Source organism: Choloepus didactylus, chromosome 5 (assembly GCF_015220235.1).
Source record: "Choloepus didactylus isolate mChoDid1 chromosome 5, mChoDid1.pri, whole genome shotgun sequence".
NCBI classification, from domain to species: domain Eukaryota; kingdom Metazoa; phylum Chordata; class Mammalia; order Pilosa; family Megalonychidae; genus Choloepus; species Choloepus didactylus.
The window spans coordinates 62,578,702-62,592,689 of NC_051311.1; the positions used below are offsets into that span (position 1 = coordinate 62,578,702).

Below are 13,988 nucleotides of genomic sequence, written 5' to 3' on the forward strand. Positions count from 1 at the left end.
AAGAATAATCAATACCCACTTTTTGCAAGAGTCAAAACATTTCCTTCTCGATACAAACAAGACTTAAAAATTACCAGTTACACTATCATACTACATGAGATAACTTGGCTCACAGACATACATTCCACAAGAGCATATCTAATGTGAAGGCACAGCCCTAACCTAGATTCAGAACAAGGTAAGATCTTGTTTTACCTCCCAAATCTTGGGAAGTACAGAACTACAGGTGTGCTACCCAGCGTTCTCTTTTCTACATACTCATCCCAGACATATCACCGGTAATTTGTCTTTTAGGGAGTTAATAGCTAAGAAGTCACCATGATCAAAGGGCTCTGCGGGTAAGCCAGGCACAGGCAGAGGTGATGATCACTATCAGCGTTTGCTATCATATGATAAATGACACTACTTTTCAAAGGGTCTGCATATTTACATAATAAAGCTAAACACAACTGTTTTAAATTTTATTCCCTTTAATAGAAAATATATATGCTGGACTTAATCATACTACTCCTCTCTTCATCTGCAAATTCACAAACATCTTTGATCAAAATCCCCACAGACAAGAAACAGGGCAATTAAATGGAGGATTGGTTATTTTCACATTCTTCTCTTCAGGAGTTAGTAAACTCACACTGAATACCATTTTGCACCTGTTCAAAGTCAGAGACTCATATTTTAGGATCAGATGATAGGCCTATTAATTTTCTGATCCAATTTACAATGTCAAGTCTCCTTACTAACTAGGTAGTATACCTGAGGGTCTTGGAAAAAAGTAATTTTGTATTGATACTTTTTACTTTCTAAAGTAATCCTATTATTTCTTCAACTGGATTCAAGATCAAAGAACAAAAAATTTTCAAGAAGCGAAGATAAAAGCAGCAAAAGAAAACAGATCTAAGATTAGGGATAGTTAGTTTTACACTGAAAGCTTATTATACCTCAGTTTTTAATACTAAAATAACTTAAATTGATTACATAAACTTTATCCTAAGAAGGAAAACTAGACGTGATAAAGATGGGGTATTCATTCCCAACACAATGCAATCAAAGATGACTTGAATTTGTTTCCCACATTCCCAATATTTCTAACAAGTCTCATAACCAAAAATCAAATCATATTCAGTGACTCAGCATGCTACAATGCCTCAGGGTCACCATTTGGAGGGTATTCATTTTTTGGAATTACCTTCAGTACATACATCAAATTCTTCTGAATATTGTTAAGGGCAACAACACTTTTTCCTTTGAGTTTGGACTTGATTTTACAAAATAAGGAGCCAATTATGGTAAATAAGAAACATCATCAAAACAGTGACAGAATTTGAGGTTCAAATACATTCTGGCCTTAGAGTAATAAAACAGATCTCTGTTTTGTGTCAGAGAAAAACTGGCTCTAGAGGAAAGCGTAAAGGAGAAATTTCAAAATTGTTTTAATTAGTTGCAACATGAGGAAAAATAAACATCTAGAGTAAATAATAATAACATTCCACACATCTAGATATAGACTTTTTTTCTTATTTCGTTTTCACTCTAATTACTAGAAAAGTAAGAAATACAAAGTTGTTTTTAAAAATAAATTCCCAATATCTACTTGTTTTTTTAGGATTTATTTACTTGTCCTTGAAGTATGATACAGGAAAAAAAAAAAAAAAAATCCAGTCCATAGAAGGCTCTGGTTGAAGGATTCCTTTTTACTGTATACAATATTATTTAAAAAAAAAAAAAAAAAGCTTTAAAATACTGATTTTAATGCTGAAAACAAAAACGCCATTTCTGAAGGGAAAGAACTCCCTTCGTTCCCTTATCTCTACAATGAAGGGCCTGGACAAGGTAACCTCTAGCATTCCTTCAACAACCAATCCTGAGTCTACCCTTCCCAGAGTATCACTTTTTCCAAGTCAGGACCGGATTATCAGGATTTTGTTTCTCTACATTCAGGAATTGCATTACTAACACTATAAACCAGACTCCATTACAAACAATAGTCGTTATTTGAGAGGGAAAAACCCACACATTTCTGAACAATCTATATACACTGAAGAAATGTGCTTTCATTTTGTTTTGTTCAAATGTAAAATCTCATTTCATTTAGCTTTACTGTTTTAATCCCTGATGAACTTAGAGGCATGTTCTGTTTATTCAGAATGATTTAGAGAATTTATTAGAAATACTAAATAGTTTTTAAAGGAATTAAAACTTTCGTCAGTATTATAACACTAATAGAATACCTACATTTGACCTCCTTTTTCAACTAAAGAACTCAGATTCAGTGCTAAGCCAAGCAACTAAAGGGACCATAGCAGATGCCATGAAATCAATAATAATAAAGAGAAGGAATGTGAATGTAGACCTTGAGTACATGCCAGCTATTTTAGCTACAATTTGGGTAAAAGAGGCCAGATCTATTCTTTTAGAAACAAAACAAAATTTAAAAACTCAGTAAACCTAAATTAAAAACTGACTTTTCTAAGTAAACATATAAACCCTGTGAATAACTTCTTTATAATGAAGCAATCACCGTGCTGAATGTTTCTGAAGGTTTCCCTGAAAACTGGCAAAGAATTACTACCCTGTTGCATCATCACTCCAAAGGGAATATTAAAGCAACAAGGACTGCCCCAGTGAGAGTAAGAGGAAGACAGTAAATTCAAGGGAGGGAGAAGGTAGGAAGGAGGGAAAGAGGAGTGAATTTTAACCAATAATACTGGACAGGTCTTTCCAATAATCACAATTTTGCCTGGATCTTTTCAGACAGATTCCAAAAAGATTCACAGCCTCGCAAGAACAAGGAAGTCCTATTGGGCTTAAGTGTAGTAAAAGAACAGAATTGATTTTCCCCTAGCAAAATCATAATTAAAATCAAATGATTAAAATCAAAATCACAGATTCTTCAAGAAACTATGCAATTCCTTGAATTCAAAGTGCAGTCTGAGAATTAGCAGCATTGGCATCAAAAGGAAGTTTGCTAGAAAGGCAGAAGAATCTCAGGTCCCATTCCAGACCTGCTGATTCATAATATGCATTTGCCGAAGACCACCAGGTGGTGTGAATGCACAATGAAGTCTGAGAAGCACTGTTTCAATCCATCCTCTGGTTTCTTGTTTGTAGTATCCTAGAAAGCTAACCTGGCTTTCAAAATCTCTGGAAAAGGTGACTCATTTTCACTGTAAATAGGGTTGCAGAATGCCCCAAATTAATGATTTCCTCTGTTAAACCTTTTCTGGACCACCTCCAATTCTTATGCAAGTGGATAGACAGTTATAGGATAAGTTCTAGCCACTATTCTTAAAGGAGTCAAGAAATTAAAGTTTTCATCATGGTGTTAAAAATATTACTTTAATAGAGCTGCTTTCCAAAAGAATAGGTTATTTAATTCACATAGAACTTAAGCTGCTTTGTTATGTGTAATTTCTATCTGTGTAGGAGACAATTTGGATAGTCTTAATAGCAAGTCATACTTTAATACAGTTATTTAATGTAGATAAGATGAAAGACTCAACCTTAGCGATGATCATAATACAGTTTTAAAGCAAAAAATAAGAGCAGAAAGCACTGGAAATATGGACTTAACCCTAAGTTCTATTCTTGTTTGTCACTGGCTTGCTTCCTAAACTTAGTCAAATTACTTCCTCTATTTATGGTTCAATTTTTCAATCTGCAAAATATGTTGTAATCTGTATTACCCCACTTTACTGGTAAGCAAAGGAAAAATTCTAGGTTCATTAATTTTTTTGCAATAAAGCATGGGTGAGTGATGGAGTGTTCAAGTTATTCAAAAGTTAATATAGTTAATACATATAATTGGTATTAGTAATTAGTAATAATACTTTTGTGTGATACCTTAGTCTTCAAAGCACTTTACTACATAATACCTCCTTTTTTCCTTCTTCTAATTCCATTAAGTAGGAGGGCATGTACTATTTCTACTTTCAGAAGATGAAACTAAGAACTAGGTCTGATACGTGGTAGAACAGACCTAGGACTAGGTCTTCTGTTAGCATTCCTTCCAATAAACCATGCTGCCTTTCTAATTAGCAAAGAATTAAGATAATGTATTTGTTATGAACACAGAACAATACTGAACATAATTTACTTTCTTTGAATCATTCAGAACACATTTTAGGATCTTATATAGAATTATATGAAATCAGTGGGCTCTGCAGGTAATCTTTGGACAAAAGAAGTTAGAAACATCATCAAACATGCACTCAAAAAATTCAAGTTTGATATAAAATATGAAAATCCTTTATTGTGTTTCTCTGGTTATAAAAGTAATTCAAGCTTATTAGACAAAGAAAATGAAAATCAACCAGAATGTAACTATGTGTAGATAACCACTGTTAATATTCTAGTATACATCCCTCCAAAGTTTTATACCTGCACACAGGCATAGGCACATGTTGTGAGATTGGTTTAGACAAATGTGATTAAGCACCTCAATTCTGTGCTTCCTGGAAAAAAAAAATCTAGCTGCTCAAAAGAAACAAAAAATAAATCCCTACACCCTTCAAATTAGAGTATACAAGAAATGCTGTTTTACAACCTGTTTTTTAACTTAATATATCACAGGTATTTTTCTACTGCAGTTGAGAGCAACATCCTTGTTTTTAGTGTCTAATACTTGACGGAATAGTAAACTTCTTGTCTCTTTTCAGCCATGTTGCTCTACTTCCTATGTAAATTCTAAACACCACCATCAGATCTAATCCAAATTTATTGTAAACACTGTTATGACAAACAGTGAACATATATCATTGCTTACTTGGAGGGCATGGCATGTGCATTTTAGATTTTTATATGCATTGCCAAATAGCCCTCTAGAGAAATTTTTACCAATTTACATTTCTGTTGGCATCTTCAAACCAATTTATATTGAAGTGCTTGTATTCAAATACTCTTGCCTAATATAACTTAAAAAAAAAAAACAAAAAAAACCAGGATCAAAATTCCCCTTCAATTGGGACCTAAGATTTTCATCATCCTGCTTACTCCTCCACATTTATTAGTTTCTATTTTATTTGTTTGTTTGTTTTCAGTCGTCATCTATGGCAAGAAGGGAAAGGAGGGAATGTGTGATAACAAGAAAAACCAAGTCTGGACTGGGTACCAGCTCCCTTGGATCTACCCATGCACTAAGGTCTACTGATTGCATATTTCGAAAACAAAACAAAACAAAACAAAACAAAGGAAAGGAAAGGAAAGGAAAGGGAAGGAAGGAAGGAAGGAAGAAAGACAAGCATTTCAAATGTTTTACCTCCAAAATGGTAAACTGTTTGCTCTCACTTCTATGGCCATCAGTCAATTTTCATAACAACTAGCATCCATGAATTTAATATAATCATAAAACCTCAGATTGTTGCAACCTAACACACAAAAAGTGACAGAGGGGGAAAAATGCCCATCACAGGAGAGGAGTCTACCTAATATAGTATTCTAAACCAGAAGCTCGGTCAGGCTTTAGGTATACTTTATACCTAAAGTATAAAGATTTAGATTCAGATTTATAAAATGTAGTGTTACTTTAGACCAAATTGCTGGTTCAGACTTAAAAAGGAAGAAAAATGCCACACCTCCTGAACAGCATCATCACTGTCTGTACCATCATCACTGTCTGAACACTACTCAGGAGGCGTTACCCACTATACTTGATTTGTCTTTGCTCTGACTCCCAGGTCATTTACTTAACATATGTGTACTATTATTTAGATGATGAATGTTATTTTAGCTGGGGGATATTTTTACTGGACAGCAGTGAAGAACATAAATTAAGTCTCTGCTCTTAAATTCTAGCTAGAGACAAAACCCACAAATAAGCATAAATGTTAATAAATAAGATAATTTTAGGTATGATAAGAGCTATAAATATATCAGGGGATGTAATAGGCAGTGACTTGGTGGGGAGGAGGAAGGATAATAATATGGAATAATCAAGAAAGGATTGGCTCAGGAGATGACATTGGAGCTAGACATGAATGAGATGAAATCAATCATGCAATGATACAGGAGAACAACGTTCCAGGCAAAAGCAAAAGAATGAACTTGGGTTTTTTTGACAAAAAGAGGGGCGTACAGTGACTGAGGGGGAGAATGGAGAGATGAGGTTGGAAGAGGCCAGAAAATACAGGGCCTGAGAGGCCATGGTAGAGTCTGAATTCTATTCTAGGAACAGTGGAGAGATGTTAAAGGGCTTAAACTAGAGAGTGATATGATCTAAGTTTTAAAAAAAAACAAAACTGATGGCGATGTGGAGAATCAACTGCAGCAGGGTTCGAGTGGCAGGAAAGAGACCAATAGCTATTTAGATAGTCTACCTGAGAGATGCTAAAATCTTGGCCTTTGGTGGTGATGGGGACTGAGAAGAATGATCACATTCAGTGTACATTTTAGAGGTGAACCAAGATGACCTGCTGATGAATTAGACACGGTTTGGGGCAGGGGGCAAAATCTTATTTTGGGGGCTTGAGCAATCGGATGGTGACACCATTAATTCATATGGAGAAGACTAAAGGAGGAACACATTAGGAGTGGAGAGTGGGGACAATCAAGGGCTGTCTTGGACATGTTCAGCTTGAGATGTCTAGTATACATCTAATGGAGGTATCTAATAGAGAGATCTATAGTAATATAAATTGGGGTATAATTGGCACAGAGATGGGATGTAAAGCCCACAGGACAGGATGAGATCACTTGGAGAGAAACTAAAGATAAAACAGAGGGCTGAGGACTGACCAAGCCCTGGGACATGCCAATATTGATCAGGTGAGAAGAGGAAGAGGAGAAAGGCAGGAGAGGCTGAGAGGGAGTACTCAGTGAGATAGGAGGATATTAAGGAGAGTGTGGGGTCACAGAAACCAACAGAAGAAAATGTTTTAAGAAGGCAGGAGTACTCAACTGTGTTAAATGCTGCTGGAAGACTATAAGGAAAGAAAATGGACCAGTGTGTGTTTAGCAAGATAGAAGTACATTAATAAAGGAATAAGGTGAGGGGAAAATGTGTGTATAGAAGGTGTTTGATCTTAATCAATCCATGTCTTTTAAAGTTAAATAAAAGATACAGTCTCATCAAAATTATTAAGGTACACTGACTTATCAGGCTAAAACTTCTTCTCAAAGGAAGAGAGAGAGGCAATCAATGACTCAGGAGGGTGTCCTTCTGAGTTTTACATTCATATTCTCAGGGGGTGGAGGGACTTATTTGGCAATAACATGATGGAACTTAGAATTTACATGGAAAGAGAAGCAGCTCAGCCCCAAAGAAGAGACTAGAAATTTACTTGCCCCATTTGGTAATTCATCAAACTCCTAACACTCTCTTGTTCGAACCTACCCCAAGCCAGAAGTTTTTTTATTCAACTCAAGGTCCCAAGTGAAATAAAAAAAACTGCCAAGAGAAGAAGAACTCATCCCTCCCTGTGGCTGGGAGCACTCTTCAGGCAATACATATTCTTTTTCAGTGCCACTGTTTCACTAACAGACTTTAGCCTGCATCTCACTATTTGGTGGCATCACTGAGGAAAAAGCTAGGAAAGTGATCAGAGGCCTGCCTACACCTGTGCCACCTGTCTTTCTGTCTCATCATTTCCCGCCCCTTACCTGGGTCATTTTGTCCACAGAGACTGGAATTCCATCGATGGTGAGAGGCGGTAGTTCTGAGTTAACCTCCTGTGGCGCAGGGGCGTGTTCTGCCAGGGCAGACTCCAGGTCTTCCAGGATCATACTCTTGTACTTACGCACCTGCAGGGAATTAAGGGCAGAAGTAAACAAGATGCCCAACAACCAGGGAGGGCTGGTGCCAGGCAACTAGAGTGGGCAGGGCTGGCTTCCCTGAGCCACTGCAGAGCCCGAGGAACACTTTTACAACTAGCAGACAAAAACACCCGGTGGCCCCAAAGACATCACACTGAACAGAATTAAATTAAAAGATGATGAAATTGCAGGTAACAACAGTAGAAAGGAGCCAGTGGAAAAATTCGATGGAAATACTACTTGTCAGTTAAAATCATGTTTGCTCAGCCACGCTGGCTCCATCACCTGTTCCGGATCTAATGGTGCAATGGCATTCATTATTCTTTTGCATTTCCCAGGCCAATTGATAAACACTTAGGCTAGAATCATTATCAAGATCCTGAAGATCTTGTGTCTCTAAAACTCCTATTCTGAACTGCTGCTACGTTCCTGCAAAGCCAGCCCACCAAACAGATAGGAAATTCAAGTGCACAAGACGTTGAACTGAAAGGAATCAGAGAAAAAAACACAAAAGGTTACTTTGTAGCTGGGTGTCAAAGGTGCCACTACCAGTGCCAGAGAGCCCCAGAGGTCAAGTCTTCCTCCCTTCTGATACTCCCTGGTGACAGAGGTGAACTTCAAACTCATGATGCCTTGAATCTCTGGCAACCACAGGTTAGAACCAGATATTGTTGTTCTTTGACTCCGTTCCTCTTCACTGCCAGTGAAACGTCTCTCACAGGAGAGAACATACCAGTAGCACATTTGTACATGCTCACATTCTATCGTGAGAAAGAGTGGACACTGAATCCTACAACCACAAATTTAATGGGTTCATTAATTTAGAAGAATACATTAGGGGGATGAGGATACCTTTGGGGATAATGAAGAAGCCATGGGGTTATGGAAATGTGACAAGATGGGATACGAAATTAAGTTCCTTTCAGGGCTGAAGGCCCTATCTTAGAAAAAAAAGGAAAGAGAAAATGAGGTTTGCCAGAAGTTATGACAATGTTTGAGGCCTGGATTTTCTGCTAAGCGGACTGGATGTGCAAGCACACACTTCATTGTAAGTACCTCATTAAAAGGAGTAAAAAAGAAAAATACTCACCCCAAGTATCTGGAAAAGTAAAAATTATTTTTGGCTACATAGTACTACTTTTTTTTTTTTAATTTTATTTTGAAATAAATTCAAACTTACAGGAACAGTTGCAAAAACAATACAAAACCCATACACAGAACTCCAGCATACCCCAACCTCCCTCCCCGATACCCTGATCTACCACACAGTACTAATTTTGCAGTTAAGGAATCCTACAAAAAGGCAACAAGTAAGGGGATTAAAAAATAGTACAAAATTGTAAAATCATTATTACTCTACGGATGCAGTTTTGTCTTGGTTTCTAATAAAAAAAGAAAGTTTCAAAAATTATTGCCATTAGATTTATTGCAACATAAGCAGCTAGTGTTGCCATGGCAACTTTATGGGATTATATTTTCTACTTTCTAGGTTTCTGTATTTTATGTAGAATTTTTGATTCACAGAAAATCTGTATCTTTTATAAGTATAGGTTCTGGTCTTCAGACTTTACTAATGTATCTGGCTGCATCATTATAGTATCATCTGGGTCCACAGTAAGACTAATTTGGTAATATTATAAAAACAAATCTCATTGTGCTGAAAACACCTTGCATTCGAAGAAGGAAAACATAAGGTAACATCATTAGCCAGTTTCAAACCATTTCAATCATTTTTGTAGGTCAGTAAAACTCTAGAATTTCATTTCCAGGCAGTTTGCTAAATTTATCAGTGCTGTAATTAATAATAAAAAAAAATGCTAGTAGAGCATTCCTCATAGCAATTTGCAACAAACAACTTTAGATTGGACCACAGTGTTTCCATATAAGCTTACTTGGTAAAGTTAAGTAATTTTCCCCAAATTATAAAGACAGCATTTCAATTCTACTGGATCCATTGATTCTGACATGCCTTTTTTTTTTTTTTTTTTTTAACATTTACCAATCCTCTGAAATTGGGACACATCTTAAAATTGCTGCGGACTAGGCAACAGTTGGGGCATAACTGTCACAACCTGTACATATGCAAACAGGGTCGTTAACCATGGAGGAATGACCAGACAGTTAACAAACAATTCAGGACCATTTGAGAAAGGAATGAGTCTTGATTGTCTGAAAACTTTCCCAATGACACTTTCTGGTAAGATCAATAAACACTAGCATCAAACTTGTTGCAGCATGGGAAAAACATCTCAGAGACAATTAGCACAGCACTCTTTTAAGAAATGCAGAATCACCCATGCTCTTAATGGCAAAGAGAACAATATTATATGAAAAAATTCAAACAATGACTCTGAAACAAGAAGTAATTGTAATGAGTTGGACTCTGAAAATGTTTTAGGAATATTTTAATTTATTTCACTTACATTTTCCTTTTCATATATACACAAAGCAACATATGAGAAAATTCTATGCCTCGTAAGCCTGAAGTATCTCCTTCAATAAGTATAAAATAAAAATTCTAAGTGATAATAAAGCATTGTGTCAGAGTCTGTCAACGTTTTTTCTTTCTTTGTGGTATGCAAAATAATGGGCATCTTATAACTGATAGTGTTATAGATATGATGAAATACATGTTTGTTTGTTTTCCAAATTATGCCTGCTATTACAAAAACCATAGCTCAAGCCTTTATTACTTCACATCAAAGTCACAGTCAACTAACTGGCTTCACAACTAAAGTTAAAAACCACTCAGTGGAAGCAACTCAAGTGTCCATCAACCAACAATGGATAAATAAAATAGGGTATATCCACACAATGGAATACTATTCAGCCACAAAAAGGAATGAAGTTCTGGTACATGCGACCGTATGGATGCACCTTGAAGACATCATGTTGAGTGAAATAAGTCAGGCACAAAAGGACAAATATTGCATGATCTCAGTGATATGAAAGAATTAGAATAAGCAAACTCATCGAGTCAGAATCTAGAATATAGTTTACCAGGGGCTGGGGTGAGGGTAGGGAATGGGGAGTTAATGTTTAAATTGTACAGTCTCTATTTGGGTTGATTATAAAGTTTTGATAAAGGATGGTGGTGATGGTAGCGCAACACTGTGAATGTAATGAACAGAACTGAATTACATACTTGAATGTGGTTAAAGGGGGGAAATTTTAGGTTGTATATATTACTAGGATAAGAATTAAACAAACAAAAACAGGACTGTACAAAAGAAACAGTGAACCCTATTGTAAACAATGGACTATAATTAATAGCACAATTATAAAACATTCTTTCATGAATTGTAACAAACGTACCACACTAATGCAAGATGTTAATAGGGTGGTATATGGGAAGTCTGTGTTTTATGCATGATTTTTCTGTGAGCCTACAACTTCTCAAATAAAAAAAAAAATTGAAACTAAACATGCCCTTTGAACCAGTTATCCCACTCCTGGGAATATGCCCCAAAGAAATAAAAACATCAACACTTAAGGACAAAAAAACAAAACAAAAAAAAAGTCAAAAAAACCAGCTGGTCTGCCTATCAATCTCTCTTTGTCTCAATTCACCCAGCGTAGCACTACCATGTTTTTCTGAATAAAAGAGGAGTCTTCAGCAGGTCCCATAAAAGATAAAAAATAAGTTTACCTATAAATTCCTCTGAGACTGAAAATATATCACCTGAGGCATATAACAAAGTGAAGCACAGAGTTGAACCACCAACCTGTGATTCTGAAGCACACCTAGCTAGGCGACACGCTGTGGCCCATGAAGTTATGTTGGCTTCATCCTGTTCTCTCTCTGGCCCCAGTGTTGGCCTTCCTTTCCTCTCCTGTCTCAGCCCAGATCTCTAGTTGGTTTTATTCCTCCCAGATCCCTAGTTTTGAACCCTGAAACATAAGAGGGTGTATATGGAATCCTTATCTCACACTTAGTATCTAACAGTGTTAAATAGTTATTTGTTGGATAAATGAATATATAAGCAATAGGGCTTTTACTACACTACTCTTAATATGCTTCCACATTTCATTTAACTTGAAGCCATTTTAAAAAGCCTATATAAATAAATAAATCACTTATAACAAGAAATAAAGACCAACCCCAGAATCCCCTCATCCTACTAGGAAAGTGGAACCAAACAAAGGCAGATGGGCAATACCTCTCTTGGCTCTGTTATGGTGAATAATTTCTATACCTATATAACCGGTTAGTCATATCCAGTGTAGCTCCATCTAAACGCTATGGATTACTGACTCTGAAGAAAGGGCCCACCTCTGAAGAAAGAACTACCATGGCTCTTCCAAAAAAGACGGAAATTCTCTCTCTGTCCCTCAACAAAATATACCCAGGCCTAATCTTTCAAAGCTCATAAAAGTATACGCTATAGCAGCAAACCACAAAGAGAATGCCCTCAGGGCATAGCAACTTTAAAATGAGCCATTTGCCAACACTTTTCATGCCAACTTTCCCTAAACATTATATATAGGGGGGTGATAATCAATTTTGGTTAATTTCTACTGCTCCCCAGTGAGGAAGGTTTTATCATCCTTATTTTTCACACGAAGACACTGACCCACAGATAAGACAAATCAATGTGGGAAACCATTGCAAAAATTGAGTCTTAAAAAAGGTTTCACAAAAGTGGAGTTTTTAGCCACATGTCCATAAACCCCACAACCCCAAAGGCAGGATTGAATTAGCCTGCTTAACTAGTGATGGCTTTCTGTTTACTATGGGAGTCAAGCCTTCACTAAGAACGATACTCAAAAGGACCAAAACACTTGGTAGAGTTGTTCTAGAGGTCTTTTAACTTGATTGTTTTAAAGAGCAGAGGCTTAAAAAGGCAAAGGTTTTAAACCTGAAGGATACTGAGAGACCTTGAATTTCTAAGTAAGGAGCTCCTATACTCCATCAAAGTGAAAGATTACCTAGTTTTGACTTATTTTCTTACTACTCTCTATTACAAATAAAGATACTACATATATAATCTATGAACTTGGTAGGTTCTCCATCTGTCCATCAATTCAACAAATAATTATTTATCTAATGATACATAAAGACACTATGTTAAGGAACAACTGAGGACTAAATGGTGAACAAATTTATCAGCGATATTGTCTATTGTGCATATTCTAATCTAAAGGGGAAGAGAAACAAAAAAATAAATGTATAATTACAAACTGGGACAACTGCTATAGAGGATGAAACAACATAACTTCATAGACTTTACTTCTCAAGGTCCTGATTTAGATCCAATGTAGGTCTAGAATTTAGAAACCAAACCTGCATTTGTGAATCTCTGAATGCTGCCAAATGTTTAAGATGCTTTATTCATTCAGCCAATACTATTGAGCCCCTACTAGCAGCAGGTAATGTGTTTGGTGCTAGGAGCATAATGGAGAGCAAAGGCAATCCAGGCCCTGCTTGCCTGTAGTTTATAAGCTAGCTGAGGACAGACATTAGTCAAATAATCACCTAAATAAATGTAAAAATGCATCTGTGATAAGTACTGTGAGAGTCTATAATAGAACAGGGAGCTCTGACCTGGACAGGGAGGTCAGAGAGGGCTTCACAGAGAAGACTGCACTGAGTTGAAATCTTAAATATAAGCAAAAGTTAATAAGGTGAAGAATGAGGAGCAAATCAGAAGGAACGGCATATACACAAATACTCTATGGAGGGAAAAAGTAAGATTTATGTAAGGGATTTAACTGAGTTTCTGGTGGCTAGAGTGGAGAGAAGTGTGGGAGCAGGGCAAGAGGAGGCTGGAGACAGTTGGGAGGCAAGGAAAGAACTCTTGCCACTGAAGAGGGAATTGGATGGATGTCAGGTTTGGTAGTGAGGGTCATGGGGATATGAAAATGGAGAACAATGGCCTAATTTCAGAGACATTTAGTAAAAGAATGGAGAACAAAATAAAGGATGGGTTGTGGGGTGGAGGAGAGGTGAAGGAGGTGTAAAGAACAGTTACAACAAGCGGAAGAAAGAATCAGCAAACTAGAAAGACAGGACAATAGAAATCATAGTCAGAAGAACAGACAAGAGAAAATAATAGAAAAAAATTGAGCAGTGTCTCAGGGATTTGAGTGCCTAACATACCTACCCTGAGACATATACTGATCAGAATGTCAAATGCCAAAGATAGAAAATTCTGAAACAGCAAAAGAAAAGCGATTCATCACATACAAAGGATCCTCAATAAGACTAACTACTGATTTCTCACCAGAAACCATGGAGGCAA

At 36.6% G+C, this 13,988-nt stretch overlaps 1 protein-coding gene across 6 annotated transcripts in view; it reads right to left on the minus strand.

Annotated features, from left to right (window-relative positions):
- Positions 1–13,988, minus strand: part of NRF1 (nuclear respiratory factor 1) — a 149,203-nt gene that overhangs the window by 52,698 nt on the left and 82,517 nt on the right. For all 6 annotated transcript variants that reach the window (XR_005216961.1, XM_037836170.1, XM_037836172.1 and 3 more), the window contains exon 5: positions 7,594–7,734. Coding sequence is in view for 5 of the 6 variants with exons in the window: in XM_037836170.1 (XP_037692098.1) it covers positions 7,594–7,734 (141 nt within the window). In the remaining variant the exon portion in view is untranslated. The remainder of the gene's footprint in view (positions 1–7,593; positions 7,735–13,988) is intronic.